General features: G+C 44.0%; 1 protein-coding gene across 1 annotated transcript in view; it reads right to left on the bottom strand.

The window, feature by feature from the left end:
* Positions 1-26,947, bottom strand: part of LOC310782255 (interferon-induced very large GTPase 1-like) — a 38,361-nt gene extending 11,414 nt beyond the window's left edge. The window contains exons 1-5 of the mRNA XM_083642934.1: positions 26,818-26,947; positions 17,232-17,327; positions 9,661-9,918; positions 7,155-7,412; positions 102-356 (exon numbers count right to left, since the gene is read on the bottom strand). Of these exons, the coding sequence (XP_083499060.1) occupies positions 102-356; positions 7,155-7,412; positions 9,661-9,918; positions 17,232-17,327; positions 26,818-26,920 (970 nt within the window). The 5' untranslated portion in view covers positions 26,921-26,947. The remainder of the gene's footprint in view (positions 1-101; positions 357-7,154; positions 7,413-9,660; positions 9,919-17,231; positions 17,328-26,817) is intronic.
* Between the last annotated feature and the right edge of the window lie 748 nt (positions 26,948-27,695).

Here is a 27,695-nt window from a genome sequence, read left to right on the forward strand (position 1 = left end):
CACCAACCCCGCCCATAGTTCCGGGGTGAATTATTTCCCCTAGATAGTGTCCACCACAATATGATCAAAGTAGTATTATCATTATCATGCAAATAACTTACTTGGGTGGAAAGTTATCACAGGCTTGCTTATGGTTCCGTTCTTCAGTTGTGTTGAAACGTTGAAGGAGTATCTCAACCCTGGAATCAGGCTGCCGACTGTCAGGCTGTTGGTGTCTGTTGTCAGCTCTTGGACAGTTTTTCCTTCACAGCAACAGGTCACGATGTAACCTCCCACGTCACCAGCAGGGGCATCCCAACTCAGAGACACTGAGTCAGTGCTGACCTGACAGACTATCTTCTCAGGAGGGACAGGGTCTGTGACAAATAAAATAACAAGCCTTTACTCCAAAGTGTAAATTCACATTTTTCATCTCAAGGGACATTCTAATCTAATGGGACACTTCCATGCTTCATTTCTGCCCTAAAGTCACAAGAAAACATGTTCCTACATCTATGTTCTATAATAGGGAGCCATAACTTGGTTGATGCACTGACTTCGTATGCCACTTTGCTCTGGGTGTCAGCTAGAACTCTAGATTGACTCTTGCTTTTAAGTCAGATGTATTTATTCATGCATCAAAAATGAACATGCAGATTCACAGTTGAGTACAGTAGACAACATAGGGCACATGAAAGGTAGACCGTATAGTAGGGGACCCAAGACATCAAACAGCAACGAGACACACACACACACACACACACACACACACACACACACACACACACACACACACACACACACACACCAGATACATAATACAATTTAAAGCAAGTCAACATTGCTCATTACAACATACCTCAGCCAGACAAGTGATTATTACACATATGTGGGCAGTCATTTCTTTCATCTTCTTTTTTGAAAGATGAAAAGGACTGTGACATTTTAATGAAACCATCAAGCTTGTTCCATATCTGCGGTCCTCTGCATATGATAATCAGGCTAGTGCATTTAATTTTTTGTTTTTTCCTTGTAATAAGATTTTTTCCCCTGGTATCATATGTGTGCAGGGGAAGGGAGATTGGGACGAGCTCACATAAACGAGAGTTGATCCTGTTGATGACCTGATACATTGTGCAAGCTTTGTGGTAAATATTGCACTCAGATAGCCTCAGGAGACCATATGCGTAGAAGAGTGAGCCAGTGGGAGCAATGAACTCAGACCAGGATATTGCACGTATAATTTTATTTTGTAAAAACTGCAATTTTATGAGATGACTGGGAAATGTATTACACCATATGATATTGCAGTAGTTGGTATGTGGTTCGAAAAGGGATCTATATAGAGCAGTGATCCTCACTATTTTTTCCATGAGAGCCACACATATCTGGGCAAAGTCAAGAGGAGAGCCACTTTTACCACCAAAACCACAGTGAGGGTTTAGTTTAGTTTTAGTTTATTAGATGATGAAAGCAATTATAACAAATGTTAGAAACAATTATAAAAATCATAAAAACATTCAAACCGACTTGATAAAAAATTATAAATGTGATGAAAACATTCAGACCGACTTGATAAAAAAAAAAAAAAAAAAAGATAAAAACATTCAGATGTTTTCATAGATGTCCAGTCTCTCTCTCTCTGGGATGCAGCTCCACAGCTCAGTAAACAGTAGGGGTGGGAATCTCTAGACACATTACATACATTACATTACATTACGTCATTTGGCAGACGCTTTTATCCAAAGCGACTTACAATAACACATTTTGTTTTGTCAGCAATAGAGCAATCAACTATGGAGCACAGTCTATGACAACTACAACTTCTGAAGGAACAGTGGTACAAGTTTAGGTTAGTGGTACAAGTTTAGGTTAGTTTTTTTTTTTTTTTTTTTTTTTTTTTTTTATTATAAAGAAAGAGAGAGAACAAAGTTAGATCAAGAAGGGCCCAGATGGAGCCTGAAAAGGTGAGACTTTAGTCTTTTCCGAAAGATCGGCAGTGATTCAGCCGTCCTGACCGAAGGTGGAAGCTCGTTCCACCATTGAGGTGCCAGGGACGAGAAGAGTCGAGATCGGGATGAGCGACTTTTGAGCCCCCGTAGCGAAGGAGGGGCGAGGCGACCTGCACTGGTGGAGGAGCGAAGGGAGCGCTGAGAGGTTTGGAACCTGACCATAGATTGCAGGTACAGGGGAGCTGACTGGTGTACTGCCCTGTAGGCCAGTACCAGTGTCTTGAATTTGATGCGGGCCGAGATGGGAAGCCAGTGGAGCTCCTGGAAGAGGGGAGTGACATGAGAGAATTTGGGTTGGTTGAATACCAGACGGGCTGCAGCGTTCTGAATGAGCTGAAGCGGTCAGATGTCGGTGGCAGGTAGGCCAGCCAGGAGCACGTTGCAGTAGTCCAGGCGGGAGGAGACAAGAGACTGGACCAGGAGATGAGTTGCTTCTCTTGTGAGAAAGGGACGGATTTTGCAGATGTTGTAGAGAGAGAACCTACAGGCTTGTTTGTTTGTTTATTTAGGATCCCCATTAGCACCAGCATACTAGCATAGGCTATTCTTCCTGGAGTCCAAACACATACAATACATACACACAAAACAATTACATGCAAACACATAGCACAAAACACCACATCAGAAAAATATAACAAAAACAAATTAAAATAAAATAAAAGTAAAAATCAGATGCAAAGAGAGTAACGATGTGTCAAGAGGAAAATAAATAGCTAATATATAGTCTTCCCAGAGCTGAATTATTAATTCAATAATATATATGTAAAACCTAACAACATACACACGTCACCCAAACAACTAAATATGTATGCAAGTACAGTATTGTCCACATTTCTTCTATCCTTAATTTCACAGTTTGCTCATACATAATTATATCACTACGGCAACATTAGAAGATACTGTTTAAGTAAGAATTTGAACTTTTCTTTAGAACTTTCTTGAACAATATAAAGTGGTAGTGAGTTCCATCCAACTATTGCTCTGTACATAACGGTTTTTCGCATCGCGTTTGTTCTCACTTTAGGCAACGTGAACCTTCCCTCAGTAGCATGTCGTGTTAGATAATCATGTTGAGCAGACTGTGAAGAAAACATATTAAACAATACATTGGGAGACTTTGTCACCATAACATTTCTGAGTAGATTAAACAAAACATAAGGCGCGTGCTGTAGCAGCTATGTTGGCTGAGCAAGACAGCTGGTTGTCAAGGAGCACCCCAAGGTTCTTAGCTGTTTGGGAGGGAAGTACAGTGGTGTTGTCAATGGAGATGGAGAGATCTGCGAGAGGGCAGTCTTTTCCTGGGAGGAAGAGTAGCTCTGTTTTACCAAGGTTGAGCTTGAGGTGGTGGGCAGACATCCAGTCGCCAATGTCTTTGAGGCATGCAGAGATGCGAGCCTCGATTTGAGTGTCGGAGGGGGGGAAGGAAAGGAAAAGCTGGGTGTCATCAGCATAGCAGTGATAAGAAAAGCCATGAGAAGAGATCACATAGGCAAGAGATCTGATATAGAGAAGGAAAAGTAAGGGGCCCAGGACTGAGCCCTGGGGGACAGCAGTGGTAAGAGGACAGGATCTGGAGAGGGACCCTCTCCATGAGACCTGGTATGAGCGGTTCGAGAGGTAGGAAGCAAACCAGGAGAGTGCAGAACCTGAAATGCCGAGGTCAGACAGAGTGGAAAGAAGGATTTGGTGGTTGACTGTATCGAAGGCAGCAGACAGGTCAAGGAGGACAAGAACAGAGGAGAGGGATGAGGCCTTAGCAGTGTGAAGGGCCTCTGTGACAGCAAGAAGAGCTGTCTCAGTGGAGTGAGAAGCCTTGAAACCGGACTGCAGAGGGTCCAGGAGGTCATTTTGGGAGAGATAGAGAGAAAGTTGTTCGGACGCTGCTCGTTCGAGGGTTTTGGAAAGGAATGAGAGAAGAGAGACAGGTCTGTAGTTGTGAATAGCAGTAGGGTCAAGGGAGGGTTTCTTAAGCAGAGGCTTGACCCCACGATTCGATTCAATTCTGATTCAGAGGGCTACGATGCAATGATAAAATGCATCTCGAATTGATGCATCACTTTTTTTTCAATACATGATTTCTTTTTTCTCACTGTGTGACTACTTTTAATATAAAGTGCATTTGGAATTGCATTGTAATGATCCATAATTAAACTAGCCACCAGGTGGCACTCAGGGTTCCAAGCAGGAAACAGAGCTACAGTAAAAGCACATTGCTGCTAGACATTGTTGGTAATGAGCCAGAGAAGATCGAAAATGTATTTTGACATTTTGAGTGATTTGGTTACTTTCATCTCTGTATTACATCATGGTGAATAATTATCAAACAAAAAAATAAATATTTATTTTTATGGTTTTAGTGGAATGCCACTGTAGAAAATAGAATGTTGTGGAATGTTTAAAGCCATTTTCTCATGTTTTATTTTTAGACACAACAGATTAAAATACTCATAACGTTTGATCAATTAAACAGTTATAAATAGCAAATGTACTAGGTTTGTAAGATAGACCCTGCAAGTTAGGTGGGTTTTTATGCGACGGCTCTGCATGCCGCAGTGATATAAATCTTGGCCCTCGTTATTACGTTCACATTTTGAGTAATGCTTTAAAGCCACAGTTTCACTATTATGTAATCTTAACATAAAAACGAGTATTTTGATACAATGTTTGCTGCTTCGTTCGTTTGTTGAAACACCTTTTTCTCCTCCAACGTGCATCAGTGAGGCTATTTACTTGTTTAAATGACATTAGTTTGAAATATTTAGCCGGAAGTTTCCATTTTGTTTTTGCTCAGCCATGAGAGAAGAAGGGAGAAGGGAGGGGGAAGAGACAGCCTGCAGCGGTGGAAAAACGTGGGTTGAGAGTGCGACATAAAAGTTTAAAAGGTGATGCTGCTGCTGCTACCCCCTGCTGCTTTCCTGGTAACAAAAACACGTGTACTAGTGGGACTTTTGATGTATAAGATGAGGGTTAGGGATTGGGAAAAAATGCAGCTCAGGGTGTGCTAGGGCTTGTAGCTTAATGGGAAAGCTACTTGCCTTCCAATCTGAGGGCTCTGGTTCAATTCCCCGTTAAACCACACACATTTTTATAAAGCATTATGGTTAGACATTAGGGTTAGGCAAGTACAACAATGTGGTTAGGGTTTGGGTCTGGTCGTGGTTAGATAAGAAAACCCTAACCCTAATATTAACCACATCTTTTTTACTTGCCGCATGTTTTCAGGAAGAAGCAGTTGCGGCAACCAATCAAATTCGCCGGGCGTGTTCGGGGCGTGTTCATCCCGGCCCATACTATGAAAAAAATATGATCCGGGAACGATAACAACACGGCCACACACAAGCACGTAAGCTGCAAATACGCCAGACTCTGAAACACATTGCACCATCCAGTGGTGTGTACAGGTGCCGAGGTGAATCCGGTGGCAGTTCGGAGGGGCGATGAGATTGTAGCTGCCTGCACGCAGATACGACATCAGAACAGGAGAATATGGAATATGGAGGTCGGTCTACGTGAGTTGAAATTCAGTTTGCGGCGTACTCCATACGCGAAACGAGAGCTCAGTGGGGACATACAGCCGAGAATCCGAGATGCCAGTTGCTGCTATGATTCGGCCAGAAAGGGTGGGTGAGCTAAAATCTTCCCTATATATACTAGGATGAAACTGGCGATGACTGACATCATAACTGACGTCATACATCATAACTGACGTCATACTTGACTGACGTCACGGGCTGATCAGATATGAGAATATGGAATATGGAGGTCAGTCTTCATCGGCTGAAATCCAGTCTGCGACCACACTTCAACCATGAGAGACCAGTTGGTAAGACTTAACAAGCAGCTTTATTCAACAAATTAAATGAATGGCATGGCATGGCAGCTACTTTGGCGTATGACTCCATTGTAAGATGACGCCCCAATTGCGATGAAAGGGGGGCATCTGTTTAGCTAGTATAGAGAATCCCAGGGCGGTGTGTGAAGCCCATGGGCTGCAACACATCAGGCTTGTCAACAGTGACGCTAAACCCAGCGCTAAACCCATCGCAATATCTAGAGTGGTGAGAAGTCAGCACTTAAGTGAACCCTGGTCCTTTTTTTGACATCTCCCTGGCCTACACAGAGGCCATTACAAGAGCAACAGTCATTTGATTAGACTCAGCATAGCAAGTTAGCCCATGCAGGAATGGGATGATGAAACTGCGCCCCCACTTGGTCATTCCAAACCTCTTGGCTGCTCTGCCTGCTGAGGCCACCCAAAGAGAGTGAGTGAATGTTATTGAGGAATGCTAAAAACCCTGGACTCCCTCACTCCGACTGGCAGGACAAAATCACTTCGACTGAGCAATTGTGATGTCATCGGTGAAGATGTCATCAATGAGTGTCATCAGTGATAATGTCATCGGGGTGACATCATCAGCTTATGCTAAAGCACTGATGATGATGCTAATGAGGTCATAGACACTGATGATGTCACTTCACAGTCACACAGCCCTCCATGAGAGTATATTGTGACATCATCAGTGGTGACATCCAGTTACCATTGCAGCTACCATTGCATCACAATTGCGCAATTGACAGAATAACTGATGACGTCATCACTGATGTCATAGTCATTGATGATGTCATGTGTCCGTGTTTGACCTATCCTGGTGGTGGATAGGCGCACAGGCCAGGAGCGGTGGGCACTGCAGTGGAGCACCAGAGACCAACTTCTTCCAACCGCCTTTTGTTAGACGATGATCTGCATTATGTTTGTGGGGGTTATATATGAAAGAAACCCCAGGGTAGCACGGGGAGAACATGCAAACTCCACACAGAAAGGCAGCTTTCTCACCAGGCACCGAAGGCATGGGGAGACATACCCACAGTGTCAACAGCATCCCAGGCAGAAATCAAATCCAGGACCTTCTTGCTGTGAGGTGAGTGTGCAAGGCGAGAGAGAGCGCTACCACTGCACCAGTGTCGGCAGTTATCACAGCAGGCTTGCTTCTTGGCCGCATGCATGTGTTGTGGGTTTTCGTGTGACAAATAAAGATGGGTTTGTGTAGTAGTACTAGTAAGTATTAGTGGTAGTAGGGGTGGTGGTGGTACTACTAGTGCTGGTGGTGGTAGTAGTAGTAGTAGTAGGTTAATAACACTATATTTCTCATGCAAATAACTTACTTGTGGAGGCAGTTATCCCAGCAGGCTTGCTTATTGTTCCATTCTTCAGTTGTGTTGAAACGTTGAAGGAGTAGCTCACCCCTGGACTCAGGCTGCTGAACGTCAGGCTGATGGTGTCTGTTGTCAGCTCTTGGACAGTTTCTCCTTCACAGCAACAGGTTACGATGTAACCTCCCACTTCACCAGCAGGGGCATCCCAACTCAGAGACACTGAGTCAGTGCTGACCTGACAGACTATCTTCTCAGGAGGGACAGGGTCTGTGACAAATAAAATAACAAGCCTTTACTCCAAAGTGTAAATCAGGGCTGGTTTTAGCCTGCTACATTAGGGTGGGTTGGTATAGTAATAGGTGGGCAACTTGGACAGTAGGTAGCAGTTGGTAGTAGAAAGTAAGTTTCGTGACTGCTTCTTGCATTGTTGTGACGCTATCGCATTCACATCTGTCCAGACAGACAGGCATATAAACCCATATGGAAAAGCTATATGTCATATGTGCATATTTGTCACGAGTTGACATATACAGTATATGTGGCACCTTGTATGTACATACCGCACCGGTATAAGTATTTGACATGTCTCCAAAATATACAGTATGCCAAGATATATGTTTATATATGTGGTGAACATTTACATATGTGATACTAATATATATTACTATATTACATTATATGCAATTACTGTGAGCTATATGGACAGGAGGACATTGATGGGCTCACAGAGTGCATTACAGACTACATCAACTTTGTGTGGTGAATGTGTTAGGGAGTGAAAAAAATGCAGATCAGGGTGTGCTAGGTAGGGCTTGTAGCTTAATGGGAAAGCTACTTGCCTTCCAATCTCAGGGCTCTGGTTCAATTCCCCGTTAAACCACACACATTTTTAAAAAAGCATTATGGTTAGACATTAGGGTTAGGCAAGTACAACAATGTGGTTAGAGTTAGGGTTTGGTTATGTTCGTGGTTAGATAAAATAACCCTAATCTTAACCACATGATTTTTACTTGCCACATGTTTTCAGGAAGAAGTAGTTGCGGCGACCAATCAAATTAATTCGGGGCGTGGTCATCCCGGACCATACTAGGAAAAAATTATGATCCGGGAACGATAACAACATGGCCACACACAAGCTCGTAAGCTGCAAATACGCCAGACTCTGAAACAAATTGCACCATCCAGTGGTGTGTACAGGTGCCGAGGTGAATCCGGTGGCAGGCCGGAGGCACGATGAGATTGTAGCTGCCTGCACGCAGATACGACATTGCATCTGTAGTGGTGTGTGTCAGCACTGAGGCACCATGAACAGGAGAATATGGAATATGGAGGTCGGTCTATGTGAGTTGAAATTCAGTTTGCGGCGTATGACTCCATATGCGAAACGAGAGCTCAGTGGGCACATACAGGGGTTATACTGTATATGGAGGAAACCCCAGGGTAGCACGGAGAGAACATGCAAACTCCACACGGAAAGGCCCTTTCTCACCAGGCACCGAAGGCATGGGGAGTGTTACGGCCCTAGGCCGTATGTGTATTGTATTTTCTGTTTCTCTTCCCTGTTTGCATGTGGTGTGGATGTGTGCTTGTGTGCTGAGTGAGAGTTCTTGTTGTGAGTGGATCTTCTAACAGGTGATGGCAATCAGCAGTGATTGGCCAGTGGTGGCTGCTGATTGGTCGACTCCGCAGTTCACTTCCTTTAAAGCTCCCTGGATTCAGCAAGATGGTGGGGAGAGGGCTGTGGCTATGCCGTGCTGGGGTCAGTCTCCCCCATTTGTTCCTCACTCCTCAACACCATGTTAGCTTTAGCTATGGCTTTCATTGTTGGTGCTGGAGTCTTGTGTCTGCTTGCCTTCTGAGAAGCAGTAGGGGTTAACTGCCATTTTTGTTGTGGTTTTGTTTTCTCCTGTTTCTTTATAGTTAGGGAGTTAGGCTTTAGTTAATGTCTTTTGGTTATTTACTTTTTGGTAGGGATTATCTAGTGGGTGGGGGTGGGGGGGGGGTGAGTGTTTGTTTGCTTTGTTTCTTTATAGTTTTGGCATTGGTTATCCCTGAAGTCAATGCTTCTGGAAACATCTACATCTTTGTGAGTGTCTATGCTGTAATATTTATTATGTAAAATAAATGGCCCTTTTTGCCTTTTTAAAGCCTTGCTCTCGTGTCACTTTTATGTTGCGGCCTGACCCTAGACCGGGTCGTAACAGGGAGACATACCCACAGTGTCAACAGCATCCCAGGCAGAAATCAAATCCAGGACCTTCTTGCTGTGAGGTGAGTGTGCAAGGCGAGAGAGAGCGCTACCACTGCACCAGTGTCGGCAGTTATCACAGCAGGCTTGCTTCTTGGCCCCATGCATGTGTTGTGGGTTTTCGTGTGACAAATAAAGATGGGTTTGTGTAGTAGTACTAGTAAGTATTAGTGGTAGTAGGGGTGGTGGTGGTACTACTAGTGCTGGTGGTGGTGGTAGTAGTAGTAGTAGGTTAATAACACTATATTTCTCATGCAAATAACTTACTTGTGGAGGCAGTTATCCCAGCAGGCTTGCTTATTGTTCCATTCTTCAGTTGTGTTGAAACGTTGAAGGAGTATCTCACCCCTGGACTCAGGCTGCTGAACGTCAGGCTGATGGTGTCTGTTGTCAGCTCTTGGACAGTTTCTCCTTCACAGCAACAGGTCACGATGTAACCTCCCACTTCACCAGCAGGGGCATCCCAACTCAGAGACACTGAGTCAGTGCTGACCTGCCAGACTATCTTCTCAGGAGGGACAGGGTCTGTGACAAATAAAATAACAAGCCTTCACTCCAGTTTCGTGGCTGCTTCTTGCATTGTTGTGACGCTATTGCATATACATCTGTCCACTTGGACTCACAGACAGGCATATAAACCCATATGGAAAAGCTATATTATGTGCATATTTGTCATTTGAGTTGACATATACAGTATATGTGGCACCTTGTATGTACATACCGCACCGGTATAAGTATTTGACATGTCTCCAAAATATACAGTATGCCAAGATATATGTTTATATATGTGGTGAACATTTATGTGATACTAGTGTGTGTGTGTGTGTGTGTGTGTGTGTGTGTGTGTGTGTGTGTGTGTGTACAGTATATGTGTGTGTGTGTGTGTGTGTGTGTGTGTGTGTGTGTGTGTATATGTATATATATATATACTATATACACACACACACACACACACACGCAATTACTGTGAGCTGTATGGACAGGAGGACATTGATGGGCTCACAGAGTGCATTACAGACTACATCAACTTTGTGTGGTGAATGTGTTAGTGTAGCTTTTTGACCCTTTCACTGTGAATGTATTACACACACTTTGTATTTGTAGAGGGAATCCCACTATATTTCATTACATAGAGTACCACAGGGATGACGTATTTTTGTAGGCTGAACCACAAATCGCATCTGGGATGACCCACTGTCTATCACCATCTGGGCGTGCTAACTCCAACCAATCAGATCCACTTGCCTATATGACGTAGCAGTCATATTATATGTTATGTATACATTATATGTTATGTATACTACACAAGTGAGTCTGTGCCAGTTAACAGCCACTGCTGGTTTACCCCCTAGCATGGCAGCCAAAAGTAAACACAAGTTAATAGCAGCTTTCCACAAAATCATGAACAATGAAGAAAACCAGCTGGAATACACTTTTACCAAATGAACCAAAATTGATTTTCTGCGACAAGTTATATCATCATGAAAACCCAAATATTTGAAACTAGTAAAATTATAAAATTATCTGTCAGTGCAATAAGGTAAATAAAATAAGTTGTTGGTCCCCCATAGTAAACATAAACATTATAATGACATTTTCCCATATCTGTCTACCTGTCACAAGTAGGTGGCTGACTCCTACTGGAACAATTTGGTGCACCCATTACACTTAACTCATTAGAATATAATGCAACTTAATCCCCATCCCCGAACCCACAACCTCTGGCAACCTACTGCCAAAGTTGCCCCTATACCAGCCATGGCCGTAACTAGCTATGAGGACGGGGAGGTCCGGACCTCCCCTAATATTTCAGAGAATTTTTTTTTATTTTTTTTTTTTATAAAACAATCTGCATGGAAAAGCATGAAAAACACGGGATCGCTTTTATTTTGAAACGAAAGGCAGGTCAGGCAGGAAGTCATCTGATGCCGCGTCCGCGGTAACTTGATTCCGAGAGAGCAGCAGCATGGTGGTGAGTGATGACTGTCTGTCTGCCTGGCGAGATAATTGAAGGTGAGCGAGCTGCGAGACAGTGAGCGAGTGAACGACAGACAGTGAGTGACACTGACAGATTTTTTAGCAACAACCAAGAAAGTAAGTGTCTAGTCTGTCTCTTAAGTAATGTTACCTGTGTGACACGTTGGGATGCTACTGGCTAATCATGCATGATGCCAATTGCCAAGCTCCCGAAGTCAGGTATGCAGGTGGCTATATGCATGGTTTCAGTTTCATGACCCAATAAGTAACAAAAAGAGGTGGTGTAAAGTTAAAAACAACATAATATATTTTATTTAATTTTTCAATCGTTCCTATCAGGAATAAATAAATGTCCCTCTGTATGTTTTTTTTTATTATCGATGATGACTTTGTGTGTTGTGTACGGCTTGGGTTCTGTACCTGTGTTTGTAGGTGTCATTTTGATATGAATTTGGCTAAAACAGTTTGTGTTTGTTAGTTACAATTATGTTGACAGGAGAGCTGAGCAGGTGGTGACATGAAAGAGAATATCGTCGGTGTCGGCCAGGACCTCGAATGTCACTTTTTTCACTTTCTTACTTTTTGTCATGAATCAATGCCATTGGTCACCCTTCACGTCTCTGTGTGGTTTTTAACAAATGCAACCAATGGAAAAGCATTAAAACGAGCTTGTGAGTAAATCTCGTAACGCCATTCGCCCTCAATCTGTCAGTCAAACCTCGAAATCCCCCCCCTACCTCCGTGTGTACCCCCCCACGCAGGACACTAAACCCGGAAAAGACACACGGCAGACGCGCTGTGTATTTCTCATATCGTTTTGACTCATCCTGGCTTCCTCTGACGTTAATATATCAATCAAATGTTTTCCAGTTATTCCTAGGCTGCAAACTTGTTTTAACATGCAAATCGGAGTGCTTTCTGACGAGAATAAAGTAACGTTAACGTTACGTTATGTCAGACTATTTCTCACCCCATGCGAAAGCCCCAAATCGGCCATGAGAGGCGAGGGGCAATCCTGCTGCTCCTGCGCGCGCGCCCGCGGCCTGGAGCTTGGGGGCTCGTGCATGAGGATGCGGCTGCCTCCCGCTTGACTGGCCATGAGAAAGCGCTTCCAAGTCGGACTGATAATATAAACAACATCATTTGAGCTTATCCAGGTCAGATATTTATAAAGTAATGACACATTCAGCGGGAAACTAACTATAATTAAGACATGTGCCAACTTTGACGACATTTGGTTCAGTAGTTTAAGAGCAAACAGGTTTTTTTTACTTCCTGAAAAGTTTCTGTTTTGGAGATTCGAGGTCCTGGAACGACAGCAGCGATATACTGAATAATGACATCACAACAGTATAATCCTAATGTTGATTTAAAATGATATATAAAAAAGGGGGAAAAAACCCCTCAAATTTTTTTCGGCGGCACCCTTGCGGGCGCCACCGAATCCACCTCCCCTTGCTGGACCTCCCCTATTTCGGAACCCTGGTTACGGCCCTACATCTGTCGTCACGTGAGCTTCCTGAACTCCGACCTCTTGCTCACTTCCGCCGACGTCCGCAGCGCCACATTTGAGGTTTTTTTTTTTTAATTCAATAAACAAAGTCTGGCAATAACAAACAGTACATTATACAAAAAATTCAGACTAAGCATTTACAAAATTGGAACAGACAATCAAATAAACAAATTGCTGTTATATTGTAATGTATGTTGTTGTTTCTAATAAACTGATGTGATGATACTTACATGCAGTCTCATTCTTAACAGTATAATAACGTGCATATTTCTGTCAGTGTTTTTATCATAGTTATTGACGTGTTCACGGCGTCATGGAGCTCAGTCAGTGCGACGTAACTCCAGTAGGTGGCGATAATGCACAAAAAGTTGTTAGCCAACCGCCATAAAACATTAGAAGAAGAAGAACTTCCGCTGTGCAAAGGATTGTGGGGAAGATTGGCTGGCGCAGCATGCATCGATCCATACTCCGAAATAGGAGCTGATGTAGTACAACATCCTGGTACTCTTGGCATACTGCATCTGACATACATTGGGACATATATTGGGACAATATATATTGGGACTAGAATACTAATTCTTTTTTTGCCTACTAAATAGTATGGAAGTATGGGTATTGGAACGGGCCCCTGGATCATTCCTGAAAACACTGCTACTCCTCCAGCTCTCTCTGCTGCTTACTCCTCTGGCCATGGGGGGAGGGGGGGGGGGGGGCACTGGTCTTCTCATCTCTCCCAAATGGACCTACACTGTCACTCCTCTCTCTCACCTCTCTATATCCTCTTTTGAGTCCCATGCAGTTGCGGTATCCCTATTCCCTACCCATCAAACTCGGTAATCTACCGCCCGCCTGGTCTGCTTGGTGACTTTCTCGATGAGCTGGACACCCTTCTCTCAGTCTTTCCTGAGGATGGCACTCCACTCATTCTTCTGAGCGACTTCAACATCCAGCCACATCTTCATCAGATCCTGCTCCACCTCCAACCTCACTGCGACTCCTCTTCCTGTATCCGACCACCACTTTATATCCTTCTCTCTTCCCATCTCCCTCCCCACCTCCCACCCATCACCCCCTCACACTATCACTTCCCGATGCAACCTAAAAACTCTCTCACCTAACTCCCTCTCTTCTGCCGTCCTCTCCCTGTTTCCCTCAGCCGAGCAGTTCTCTCTCCTGTCCACTGAGGAGGCCGCCACCACTCTTCTATCCTCTCTCACCTCCGCTCTTGATTCTCTTTGCCCACTCACCACTAAGCCTGCCCGGTCCTCTCCCCCTGCTCCTTGGCTGACCGAATCTCTGCGAACTCATCGAACAGAGCTTCAGGCAGCTGAGAGGAAATGGAGAAAATCACATCACCCTAAATATCTCTCTTCCTACCACCTTATCCACTCCAACTTCACCTCTACTGTCTCCAAAGCAAAAACCTCCTTCTTCATCTCTGAAATCCAGGCCTCTGCGTCCAACCCCAGTAAACTGTTTAAAACCTTCCCCACCCTCCTCAACCCTCCCTTGATCCTACTGCTGTTCAGAACTATAGACCTGTCTCTCTTCTCTCATTCCTTTCCAAAACCCTCAAACGCGCAGCGTCCGACTAACTTTCTCTCTATCTCTCCCAGAATGACCTCCTCTGCAGTCCGGTTTCAAGGCTTCTCACTCCACTGAGACAGCTCTTCTTGCTGTCACAGAGGCCCTTCACACTGCTAAGGCCTCATCCCTCTCCTCTGTCCTTGTCCTCCTTGACCTGTCCACTGCTTTTGACACAGTCAATGACCAAATCCTTCTCTCCATCCTGTCTGACCTAGGCATCTCAGGATCTGCACACTCCTGGTTTGCTTATCTCTCTAACCGCTCATACCGGGTCTTATGGAGAGGGTCCCTCTCCAGATCCTGCCCTCTTATCACCGGTGTCCCCCAGGGCTCAGTCCTGGGCCCCTTGCTTTTCCTTCTCTATATCAGATCTCTTAGCCATGTGATGTCATCTCATGGCTTTTTTTCTTATCAATGCTATGCTGATGACACCCAGCTTTTCCTTTCCTTCCCCCCCTCCGACACCCAAATCGAGGCTCGCATCTCTGCATGCCTCAAAGACATCGGTGACTGGATGTCTGCCCACCACCTCAATCTTGGTAAGACAGAGCTACTCTTCCTCCCAGGGAAAGACTGCCCTCTCGCAGATCTCTCCATCTCCATTGACAATACCACTGTGCTTCCCTCCCAAACAACTAAGAACCTTTGGGGTGATCCTTGACAACCAGCTGTCTTGCTCGGCCCACATTGCTGTGACAGCACGCTCCTGTAGGTTCCCCCTCTACAACATCCGCAAAATCTGTCCCGTTCTCATGAGGGAAGCAACTCAACTCTTGGTCCAGTCACTTATCATCTCCTGCCTGGACTACTGCAACGTGCTCCTGGCCGGCCTACCTGCCGCTGACATCCGACCGCTTCAGCTCATTCAGAACGCTGCAGCCCATCTGGTATTCAACCAACCCAAATTCTCTCATGTCCCTCCCCTCTTCCGGGACCTTCATTGGCTTCCCATCTCGGCACGCATCAAATTCAAGACACTGGTACTGGCCTACAGGGCAGTACACCAGACAGCTCCTCTGTACCTGCAATCTATGGTCAGGTTCCAAACCTCTCACCGCTCCCTCCGCTCCTCCACCAGTGCAGGACGCCTCGCCCCTCCTTCGCTACGGGGGGCTCAAAAGTCGCTCATCCCAATCACGACTCTTCTCGTCCCTGGCACCACAATGGTGGAATGAGCTCCCTCCTATGGTCAGGACGGCCGCTTCACTGCCAATCTTTCGGCAAAAACTTAAAACACAACTTTTAAGGCTCCATCTGGGCCCTTCTTGAACTAACATCTCTCTCTCTCTGTTGCTAAAAAAAACTAAACAACTTTACCACTATTCCTTCAGAAGTTGTAGCTGTCATAAGCTGTGTTTCCATTACAGTTTTTCGCAAAATAATTGCGATATTTCTACAACTTCGACAATGTACAATTGCGACTTGTAGGCGTTTCCATTGAAGTTGAGTTTGAGTGACGGCGCACACACCTGAATGCAATTCCCCGTTGCAGCAGCTGCCACAGTGATTACCACGGGGATCTGCCCCATATCCCGTGCCCCGCATGCTCAAATCCAACCAATGGTCAATGCAAATCACCACATGAAGTTACAACGCATATAAACGAGCCTGATTATCAATTCAAAATAAATGAGTGTCGTACCCTGCCCCAACATGTTGCTGGCTGCGGTGAATGCAGTGAGCGCGAGAGGCAGAGGAAAAAAGGTAGCCTACAACTGCGCGCACACAGACAGGCAGCATGTCACCATGGAGCGATTTCTGTCATTAAACATGATCTATTTTCCCCAGCTCCGCTTTTGCACAACACTCGTCTTTCTGCTAGGTTGCTGCGGAGGTTTTGCCACGGCTTATCGAACCTTTTCTCCCTCATCTTCCTTTCATTTTCCGCTCCTTTTCCAAAGGAGAAGATGGGTCACATGACATGCAAATGCGAAAAATGTGTTTCCATTCCACTTTTGCGATAAACTGCTATATCGACACGTCTGAAAAACCACCTCATGAGAGCGCAAAAACGTTTTGCGATATTTGGGAGGTTTTTCTAAATTTACCTGTTTCCATTGCCCAATTTATATTGCGATATTTAGATTTTGCGCATTTCTGAGTGTAATGGAAACACAACTATAGACTGTGTTGCATAATTGATTGCTCTATTGCTCTATTGCTGTGTTATTGTAAGTCGCTTTGGATAAAAGTGTCTGCCAAATTACGTAATGTAATGTAATGTAATGTAATGTAATGTCAGCCCCAGGGTGCTCAAAGCCTGTGCCCCACCAGCTATGTGGAGTGCTTCACCATGTCTTCAACATGAGTCTGACTCTCCAGAGGGTCACCTAAAGACTTTTCAAACATATTTAATTGGAGGATGATGTTTTCTTTGTTGTGTCTGTGACGGACAGATTTTATAGTATTCAATATTTTATTTTATTTGTACCCCTAAAATAAGATTTTACATCAACAATGTATCTTTAGCCAACGCCAACGCCCCTCCAACTCCGACTGCTTCTACTACTACTGAATCTACTACTACTGTAGCTAATACTACTACTACTGAATCTACTACTACTGTAGCTACTACTACTGCTACTACTGAATCTACTACTACTGCTGCAGCTACTACTACTGCTACTACTGAATCTACTACTACTGCTGCAGCTACTACTACTGCTACTAATCTACTACTACTGCTGCAGCTACTACTACTGCTACTACTGAATCTACTACTACCACTATAATCACTACTAAAGTGTTGTGGTTCACTCACTGGTCTCCACCATCTTCTCCGGGTTCTTGAGGTCATGGACGTCTTTCTGTGTCTTGTCGACTTTCTCCTCAATTCTCTTTAGAGCTGAAAACAGAACTGACACACACACACACACACACACACACACATACACACACACACACACACACACACACACACACACACACACACACACACACGGTGATGGGAACACATGTCTCTGACAGGCAAAAGATCTGACAGATCTGTCACTTCACTCACACACTAACACAGACAAGACAAGCTTTGGGCAGTCGTTTCACCTTGCCTTTACCTAGAACCAATGCCCTTAGGAAAGCGGTCATGTGGCACTTTGGAATTGTCTCCCCCATATCTCTCTGTGGTCTCTAATAATTCACTTTTAAAAATAAGCTAAGAGAAGCTGTCTTGAGTCAACAACTCAGATTAGGTCCGACATAACCTTCCTTGATTAACAGACCTCCTATTTGAGTGACTAATTTGTTTTTTGGATTAATTTGATTAACTAATCTGCTATTTGAGCATTATGTATCTGACCTGCTGTCAACTTCTCTTGTACAGCGACTAATTGTTATTTGTGGATGATTGTATGATTGTATGTTGATGTAGACCCCAGGAAGAGTAGTCTCCACTAAAGTGAAGACTAAGGGGGATCATTTTTAAACAATAAACAATAAACAATAAACTAAGGGCCCAGACACACCATACGGCGAAGCTACACTGAAGCTACGCAGCGCGGAGGCAGTTTCATTTCAGCGTCCTTGTTAACTCATTCCCCACCAGCAGTGACGGCGATAAACCAAGGGGCAAGGGGGGTCTAAAGCCCCCTCGCAAATTGCTGTAGCCCCAGTTAAGGCCCCTCAGGTGTAATTTGAATAATCTGGGAAATGATTCAGACTTTAAAGCATTATTTTGGAAACAGCTATGAACTTGCAAATCCTCTACATAATAAAATTAAATATAACAATTGTTCTTTGTAGTGTCTGTTTCACATTACAATTTAAAAGCTCATGAACACACCAAACAACATGAACAAGTTTAGAATCTGAAAGGGGAGCACTTGAAGGCAACATTAGTCTGCCTGTCAGCTGTCACCGGCAGAGAGTGAAACTGAAAGATGCTACCATGCTACGTTTTCTGAAAAGTAACAAAAAGTAAATCCAGATCCTGTCGCCGAGGACGAGGAGGACAAAGAAAAAGATAGAGATAATGATGATGATTCAGACTCGGACTCGGAGAGAGAAACTCCTGAGCCGCGACCAGAGCTGGGCCCCGAGGCCGAGCAGGTACCCACTCCCGCGGCTAGCTGCTCTGCTCCAGCCACCGCAGTGGCCGCTAGCTGCAGTGCTAGCTCCGGCTCCATCTCAGATTTGAGTCAGTCACCTGTTGAAGAACCAAGGCGGCCTCTTCTTCGCCGTTATCCAGCCACAAAAGTTGGACAACAGGATCGCTACTTCAACCGTAATTGGTATAAGGATTACACATGGCTGGAATACTCTGGGCCCTATCTTGGTACAGGCCTTAGGTGCAAAAACTGGCGTTAAACGCAAAAAAACATGCCTTGCGTCTGCCTCGGGAAGATAGCAACATGGTTTTAGGCCCCGAAATGCGCTTTACGCCAAAGAGGCGTGGCGCAGTGCCAGAATAGGCCAGAATGGGCGTTTCGGCCTTAAATACCGGCCTACTACGATATCTTCCGCCCTGGCGTTAATTTAGCGCTTATCGCTTTTCAAAACCAGGCCTATTCAGTGCGCCGGATGCGCGGAGCTCTCCTCTGCCATCTCACTCTCTGTCCCCCCTCTCTCTCTCTCACTCCCTCTCTCTCGCCCATCAGACAGGCACAATGACTGATGGCAAAAAAGTTTGCTGGTTCTATTGTGTGTAATTGCGCAGACTCTCCTCTGCCATCTCACTCTCTCTGTCCCCCCTCTCTCTCTCTCTCACTCCCTCTCTCTCGCGCATCAGACAGGCACAAAGCCACACATGTGAAATCTCCCAGTATGCATTGAGGTTCATCCGTTTGAGAAGAAATAGCAACCAAATCAGCTTAAATAGGGTAAGTGGTAGATCGAAATAATGTTTCTCTTAACACAACATGCAATTGTGGAACATTTAAATATTGGACCAAATAAAATCGCGAAATCAAAACACAATCCTATGTGAAACATATATGTAATCCTGGTGGTATATACATCCCTCGCAGATTTAACGTGATTTAGATAAGTGACAGCCGTAACACGGTTCTACTGTGACTTCCTACTGTGATGTTGCTCCAATATGTCTTGGCTTACTTCACATTTAGTTTTACAATAAAAACACATTTCTACAATGACTTTACATAATGCAGGCTATATTTATGTGCATCATCCTACCTGTGCAGCAGGGGAGAGAAAACGTTATCATTCTGGACAAACTTTCACCAATCTAATCTCATCATGACATAGGGATAGGCTATATTTTTCTAGCCAATGCATTTAGAACATTATTTTCACTTTGATATTGCTATAGTGTAGCGTATTTACATGCTTGCAGTATTTAAACTGCAGTTAGATTGGTTTGAGAAGCATAATAATATGGAATAATAGCCTATACATGTATATGGAGACAGACCGACGGGGATGAAAGGGAGCTCAGAGCGCTTGGCTTTTCTGACCGGACTGGGTCGCTCCGTGGAATTGGAGCTTAAAAGGGAAGCTTGTGATTCGTTTACTGCACTTCTCCGATTGTGCATAATTTTACGCTTAAAAGGCGTGGTTATAATGCTTAAGGCCGCCTGTAGCGCCGACACCAAAATCTCGAGTGGGCTGGTCCACGGCCACTAATCTGCGCTGCGCCGGGCGCTGGGCGCAGGGCCCGAAATTAGAGCCCGCCACACGCCAATATGGCGGGCAGATTTTAGGTTTGGCGAGTTAGGTTTGGCGTCTGTCCGCCACGTCGCGGGTCCCAAAATAGTCGTCATGTAATATTAAAACTATGAGTGCTTCCTGAGGCTGTTCCATTCTGGCTGTCCGGTATAGGCTACTAAACGTGACTCTGGAATGAAATGCAGTCGTCAATTTAGCGGAGGTAAATTGACAGCCTACGTCGGGCGAATCAATCAATCGCTCGCACTTGTTGCCACACTCGTATGATTAGGGATGGGTACCGAGACCCGGTACCTGAATGAATGAATGAATGAATGAATGAATGAGCTGAGGAGAACAGAGACCGCAAAACGGAAAGAACGGAGAGATCAAAAGTCTGGTTGTACTTCACTCGAGTTGATGCTGACAATTCACGTTGTCATAAGTGCAATAAATCATTCACTAGCAACGGTGGAAACACGAGCAATTTGTCTAAACACTAAAGTGCATCAAATAGGTACAAACGGAGAAATGCACAGTTTTCGACAAGCTAGCTCACACGACTTCATCATCTGTCAATAATGACCCGGTTGTGGTTACCCATGATAAACGGACCCACCTCGTCATCAGGTAGGACTAAGTGAACATGGATGGTTAAGACGAGAGTAGTAAACATTATCCAGCTGTTTGGGTGTGTTCATAATCAAAAACCCAGTCTGAAATAAATCAACAGAGCATCAGCATCAGTTGTCCTAAAGAAATGTTTCTTCCAGAGCAGGGGAGGATTTAGTGATTTGGGGGCAAGTGCAGCAGACAGATACTGTCGTGCTTTATTTATGCTTTCCCTAGCTGAATGTTGGTATTGGCACTTGGCAGTGGTAGGAGGTTTAAATTCTTATATAATGCTGGATATTTAAATTAATAATAAAAACGCACCCATTAAGATTTTGCAACTTTTTTTTCTTTCTCCCGTTAAAAATAACGAAAAGAACCGACAACAACCAGCCCCATTTTTTACAACAATTTAAGCTCAAGATTGACTTGACATGTATTGATAAGATTGACTTGACATGTATTGATTAATCAATCATCAATCAATATATTAAAATAATTTGCTTAAAATTTTACTCTGGCCTCTTATTTAAGTGTGTATTCTTCAACGTAATACCTTATCTACTTGAAATGTACTGAAAGAAATGGATATATGTGACACAAACATTCGTTTCTTTTTTGGCCGGTATGAAATATGCTTGGCGGGTAGATTTTTTCCATCTACCTGCCACTGGCCGGTGTGAGAAAGAGATTCACCCCACTATTGAGAGAGGCGAGCCGGGTCGTGCATTAGTCTTGCGCCGGGGGGGCGACTGGTTGTCTGTGTACTGTATGTCAGGAGCAATCTACCGGCTGAAATGTACAGTGTCAAGAGTTTAGGAACTAATTCCTGAGGACAAGTGATTTGTGGACGTGTTGTCAGCGCCTGCAGCGTGGTGAAAAGAAAATCCTTCACGTTTGAGTGACAGGCTGCTATTCCTGGTGTTGTTAGACAATCGTGGTCGATCCTGTGCACCTTTAGACGTGCTGTACTATTTCACAAGATGAGTAAGAGAGCCATATCACATGGCGGTGAAAACACATATTGCCGTCCAGAGACGTCAATGGCGGGGAATGAGTTAAGAGGCGAGACCGGTCACACCAGCCGCACGCCACGCTACTATAGAAGGTGGCAATAGAAGGTGGCCTCTAAGGTAACCGGCATCCATCTGGACAGCCTCGACCATGTCTTTAACAGACAAGTACTTAAAGGAGGACTTACCCCCTAGATATGTATTAGAACAGTGATTTGAAAATACCTATGGAAAAAAACAAGAAATGACATATGCTCTTGTCTATACTGGACTCTTTGGCTGTGTTAAGTCAAGATTTTTTTTCGGAAATCGACGCCATTACAGTTTGCCTACTGCCTCAAAAATAATTTATTTGAGAGGGGCCATATCTTTATAAATATCAACAACTAGCCAACGCTGGTGGCCTGTTTGGAAAGAGCTTTGCTCAAAATGGTTGAAAGTTATATCAATTTGGTAATTCAGTGGCGAACTAGAAATTTAATTATTTTTCTGCATGTATCTCTATGGCAGTGTGTTAAACTACGTTACGAGAGCAAAGTGACGTGGGCTCGTTACAGCAGCACACCGCACAATACGACAAACCCCCCGTTCTGGGGTAACACAATGCGAGATTTCTCTACGTCATTCCCTCGTCCAAAGTTGCCATATAGTCCCTTTTTCATTTTAGTTTGGGGGCTTTTCGTGATTCTTGTTAAAAGTTGTGCAAAAGTTTTCCTCTCAGCGCAGTGCAGGGCAGGCTGCGCCTCCTCCCTCCTGCCAGACCCAGGCTGGCGAAACAGCCTGCTGCATGCATGGGGCGCTCTAACCTCACGGAGCAACAAACAAACACAGACAGAAATAGCTGGTGTGCGATTTAGAGAATACAGTCTGAGATTGGGTACAGGATTGAGGGAATCCCGCATCTGTTTGCGAAGGTGCGACTGGACAGGACGCTTTTCACAGACGGGCACAGTAGTCGGAGCGAGGCGAGTGTCTCTCAGGGCTACTCAGGGCACAGCTGCAGATCTCTCCTCCTCCTCCTCCGCGCATTCAGTCTGTCCAAAATCATTACCGATATAATCTCAGTAGGAGGGATGCAGGGAAATATGATAGTAGCCGATGTGTTTAGAGAAGCTTTGTCACGTTGTCACGTCGTAGTATAGCGTTATATTTTACATGTGCGCTAAACTGCGACCATATTTGTTTGCGGAAATATCAGACTGCTCTCTCTGAGAGAGCTCTGCTCTGCTGCGCGCGCCCGCGGAGCTTGGAGCTAGTGCATGAGGTTTACAGTAGACTCTCTCCCGCCCACATCTGCCTGCCTGGGCTGGAGACAGCTGCTTCCAACTCGGACTGATAATATATACATCATCATTCGAGCTTATCCAGGTAAGATATTAATAAAGTAGTGACACATTCAGCGGGAAACTAACTATAATTAAGACATGTGCCAACTTTGACGACGTTTGGTTCAGTATTTTAAGAGCAAACTTCAATAGAAATAGGCTTGGAGTTCTGAGGAGCCGAAAGGGTACAGGGGGGGTAGGGGAGTAATTATCTTGAAATCCCATAGTCTTTGGGTCACCGTGACGTCACGACGTGTCAAATATCCCATTCATTTGAGAGAAAAAAAAAAAAGCAGTGTTCGACCCTTAGAGGGCGCTTATGCCAGATATGCTGCGGAAAAATGATACAAATGGTAAAATGGCAACAGTTTGGTGTCAAATGTGGAAATTCTGACCAGAATTCTTCACACATCACCCCCAAAGTCATATATATTGGTTAAAAGCTGAAAAAAAGTGTTTTGGAGGTAAGTCCTCCTTTAAGAAGGCTTTGTCCATCCGCTCAGACGCAGCCCACCCTCTAAGCTCGGAGTACAGGCTCCTTCCTTCTGGTCGTCGACTGTGTGCCCCACGGGCCACAAAAAATAGGCACAAGTTCTCTTTTGTCCCTGTCTCTATTCGAGCATTGAACGCTGCTGAGGGAAGGTAATGATTGTTTTATTGTGTTATTATGATTTTATTGTTTTATTATCAGCCTCCGCCGCTGTTTGTATTGTTTTATTGTTTCTATTGATTTTATGGTTTCTATTGCTTTTTTTGGTTTTATTGTTTTTTATTATTGATTTATCTTTCCATTACTTTGTGCACTTTACTGGTCGTTTGTGCACTTTAATTGCTACCTCACTTTATCGGTCGCTGCGTGTCTGTGCACTTTACTGATCGCTATGCACTTTAATGCTACCTTGCACACTATCGGTCATTGTGTGTCACAAACAAGGTTCTTGACGTTTTACTTAGCCTTTTATTTATTCTTAACTACATGCATGTAACATGTTAACATGCCACTTGTGTTGTTCTTGTCTGTGTCTTATCTGTATGCCTTATCTGCTGCAACGCAATTTGGCCTTTGGGACACTAATAAACTTGAACTTAGTAGCACCCTGTGTAAACAGCGTGTAAGCTGTGGCCAGGCTGGTAAAGTCCCTGCTCATGATTCACCAAAACCTGCAAACATACGCCCCATTTACACCCCATTTACACCTGCTTTTTAAATGTGACCTGCATCCAGATACATTATCTGGATAAAGAAAAACACATGTTAAAGCAAGGTGTAAACGCATCATGATCAAGATGTGATCAGATCTTCCTGACCACATCTGGAGGTAGGCTGGCTCACATTGTGTTCAGATCTCTTTCACCCCATTTACAACTGGTTTTTAAATGTGACCATTATCCACATAATTACAGGTACAGGTCGCATTTAAACACCAGGTGTAAATGGGGTCACAGAGGCCATTTACACCTGGCACTAAAATGTGTTTTCTGTGATCAGATTGCAATCGGATAGTGCTTGACCACTTGAAAGTACAGGTGTAAACGCCCCCAAGACACATTGAAGACGGATTGCGATCTGATCGGTGAAACCACCTCCGGAGGTGGTCAGGGATGCATTGTGACCACATTGAACACAGGTGTAAATGCAATGTGTCCTCTCAATCCGCATACAGCAACTGTATGCGGATTGAGAGGACACCCGTTTTGGGTGATCAAATTGCAATCAGATTACAATCTGATCTGATCACCCAAAACGCCAGGTGTAAATGAAATCAGGCTAATGTGGTCAAGCACTATCCGATTGCAATCTGATCACAGAAAACACGTTAGTGCCAGGTGTAAATGGCCTCATAAATCCACTGATGACTTACTAGATGTTACTTGGTCAGTGTGATAAAGCCGTAGGTCACCAGAATGTCAGGGTGATGAGAATTCTGTATGATTTAACTTCCAAATAAATTTGATTTCTGCTTGATCTCTGCTCTGTTCTCTGTTAGAATGATTTAAACTACAAGAACAAATCTTACACTGAGGCATGGAGAGTGCCACATCTTGACACAGATAAGAATGGGGAAGATGCAGCAAAAATGCCACACCTACAATGCAAACCGGTTCAGTTTCTATGAGCAAAACAATAGATCGACATTTTCTGTTTGGTTTTTCTGTGTTCTAATGTGAAATGTTGTGTATATGGTGTAAATAATTGGTGATGTAAAAAATGCAAACATTTTGTGACTTCCAGATAATTAATTATAATGATCAGGCAGTTGAATGATTAACACCACATTTCACACAGCACACCTAAAAAGCAAGCACAGAAAATGTAGATTTTTTTGTTTGTTTGAGCGGGATATGCTGCATTCTAGTGCTGTCAGATTTACGGTCTGAAGGAGTTTCCACCAGGAATAGCCACATGAATTCCTGATTCTGTTGATGATCAGGTCAGAGGATTCAGGATTGCAGCTGCAGCAGGAATCGGTCGATTTGTGACATCATTGCTCTTTGCAACATGGCTGAACAGAGTGCAGAGATGTACGAGAACGGATTAAATTTATAAAGCCAAAAATTCCACACTCATTATCGTAAAAGATCAAGTGTTCTCAATAACTTACCTGGTAAAATAAAGGAAATTAATGAAAATGTAACACATTCAATGGATGGCTTTACCGATAATCAATCCATTTTGTATCATATAATCTCTGTAAAATAAGTACATGGGCAGTGTTTACCTTCTCTCTCTGTTTACCTTAGGGAGGAAAATCCTCCTGCAGAAACTACGCCCCCATTCAGCTGCAAGTCATTAAGGCGATCGATACATTCTCGTGGATGTGCGCAAGAAGCAGTTTTTGTCTCTCTCGAGCAGAACTTCCGCAGTTCCATTGTGACGCATTGTGACGTAAAACGTGTCACAACGAGGAGGAAATGGGAAATCTCCGTGAGCAAAACAGAGTGAGAAGGTAAACACTTCCCATGTGCTTATATATATAAATATATATATATATAAAAAAAAATAAAAAAATAAAAAAACAACAAAGACAATTAAAAAAATAAACAAAAATAAAATAAATCATGTACAACTATTAAATATGCATTATAAAGTATGAGCAGGAAGCATGTTCTTTTTTTGTTTTTCTCCTTTTTGTTTTCTTTTCTTATAAAGATTCACACTTGTTTTCTTTCTTTGTCATGTGCTGTATGTGAATAGGGTGGGCAAAATAAGCTTTTAGCTTCAGCCCATACCTTTTTTTGGTCAAGATCTATGTAAAATGTGTTATGTCTATTGTTTTGATTATATGAACATAGAGGGTATTGTACATAGTGTTTGGATGACCAAAAATAAAAATCTGCAAAATCAAATCAAAATATTACCCAGATTATTAATGATACAAAGTGGGTTGATTATCAGTAAACCCATCCTTTAAAAGAGTTGGAGATTCATTGATCACTACTGTGCTGCATCATTCAGTTTCCTCTGGTGTTCACGTTCAGAATCCACTGCAATAGCCAAATATTGTTTGCTAGCTAGGCTATCACTAATGTTAGCCTTGAAGGCTGCAGTGTGTGAGAACATTAGGGAACATTATTCAATTTTCAACCATAAAGCTTGTGAATGTGATCTACCAGGACGGCCGATTCAAGATCCATTCCCAACACAATATGACCTGACATCACTTGAATGCAGGGAGATCTCTGTACCGCACTTTGTGGGCATATTTGAAAAGTCATAGGTGTAGTCATATCTACACCCTACCGCCTTTGACCCTGATACTGTAGTCTACACAGAAGAGAAAAAAGTATCCCTCACCTTTCTTGAGCTCTGCCGGCTCTGCCTCCTCCTTGCGGTCCACCCTGTCCTCCTCCTGTCTGCACGCGATTTCGAACAGCAGGTCGCCCTGCTCCACCTGCATGAAGCTGGACAGCACCTGGAAGGCGTCGCTGAGGCCTTCGTTCACTCTGCTGAAGTCGTGTGCGTGGCTGTAAGACTTCATCACGCGGTAGAACAGGTTGGCTGAGGTGTAGTTCCTGATGAGCTGCTCGGCCGACGTCAGGGTGTCGAGGAGCTTCTTCAGCACTCGGTTCACGTCGGCGGAGGACCGGCTCGGACCCCGCAGCTGCACCTTCTCCACCAGATGCTGCAGCTCTTCGACACGCTGCCCGACATGCTGACAGTGATGCTTATTGGCCTCCACCTGCTTACACAGCTTTTTGATGGTAATCGCTACCAACAAGATGGGCTTGATGAACTCCATGACCAGCTGTAGAGACAGACAGACAGCAAAGAACAGTTTGTTAATGAATGTCTGTCTGTCTGCCTCTGTGTGTGTGTGTGTGTGTGTGTGTGTGTGTGTGTGTGTGTGTGTGTGTGTGTGTGTGATGGGAAGGGGGGGGGGGGTGGTTGGACATATAAGCCTGAAAAAATTAGGCATGAAAATTATTGAGTTGTATTGTACTGACTCTTAGTTTCCAAAAATAGCCCCATGTCTTTTAGATTTTGTATTGGAATCTGAATTCATCTACACACCTTCTATCTACCACATCTGAGAAGGGGGTCTCCCGACCATCTCATACCCCTAACCCAGACCCTAACCCTAAACCTAACCAAACCCTCCCAAAAACAACAACAAAAGTTTCCATTTTACAATTTTGGAGCCGAAATTGTAAAATTGCAACGTTTTTAGGCTG

Source organism: Poromitra crassiceps (assembly GCF_964638095.1).
Source record: "Poromitra crassiceps genome assembly, chromosome: 9".
NCBI classification, from domain to species: Eukaryota; Metazoa; Chordata; class Actinopteri; order Beryciformes; family Melamphaidae; genus Poromitra; species Poromitra crassiceps.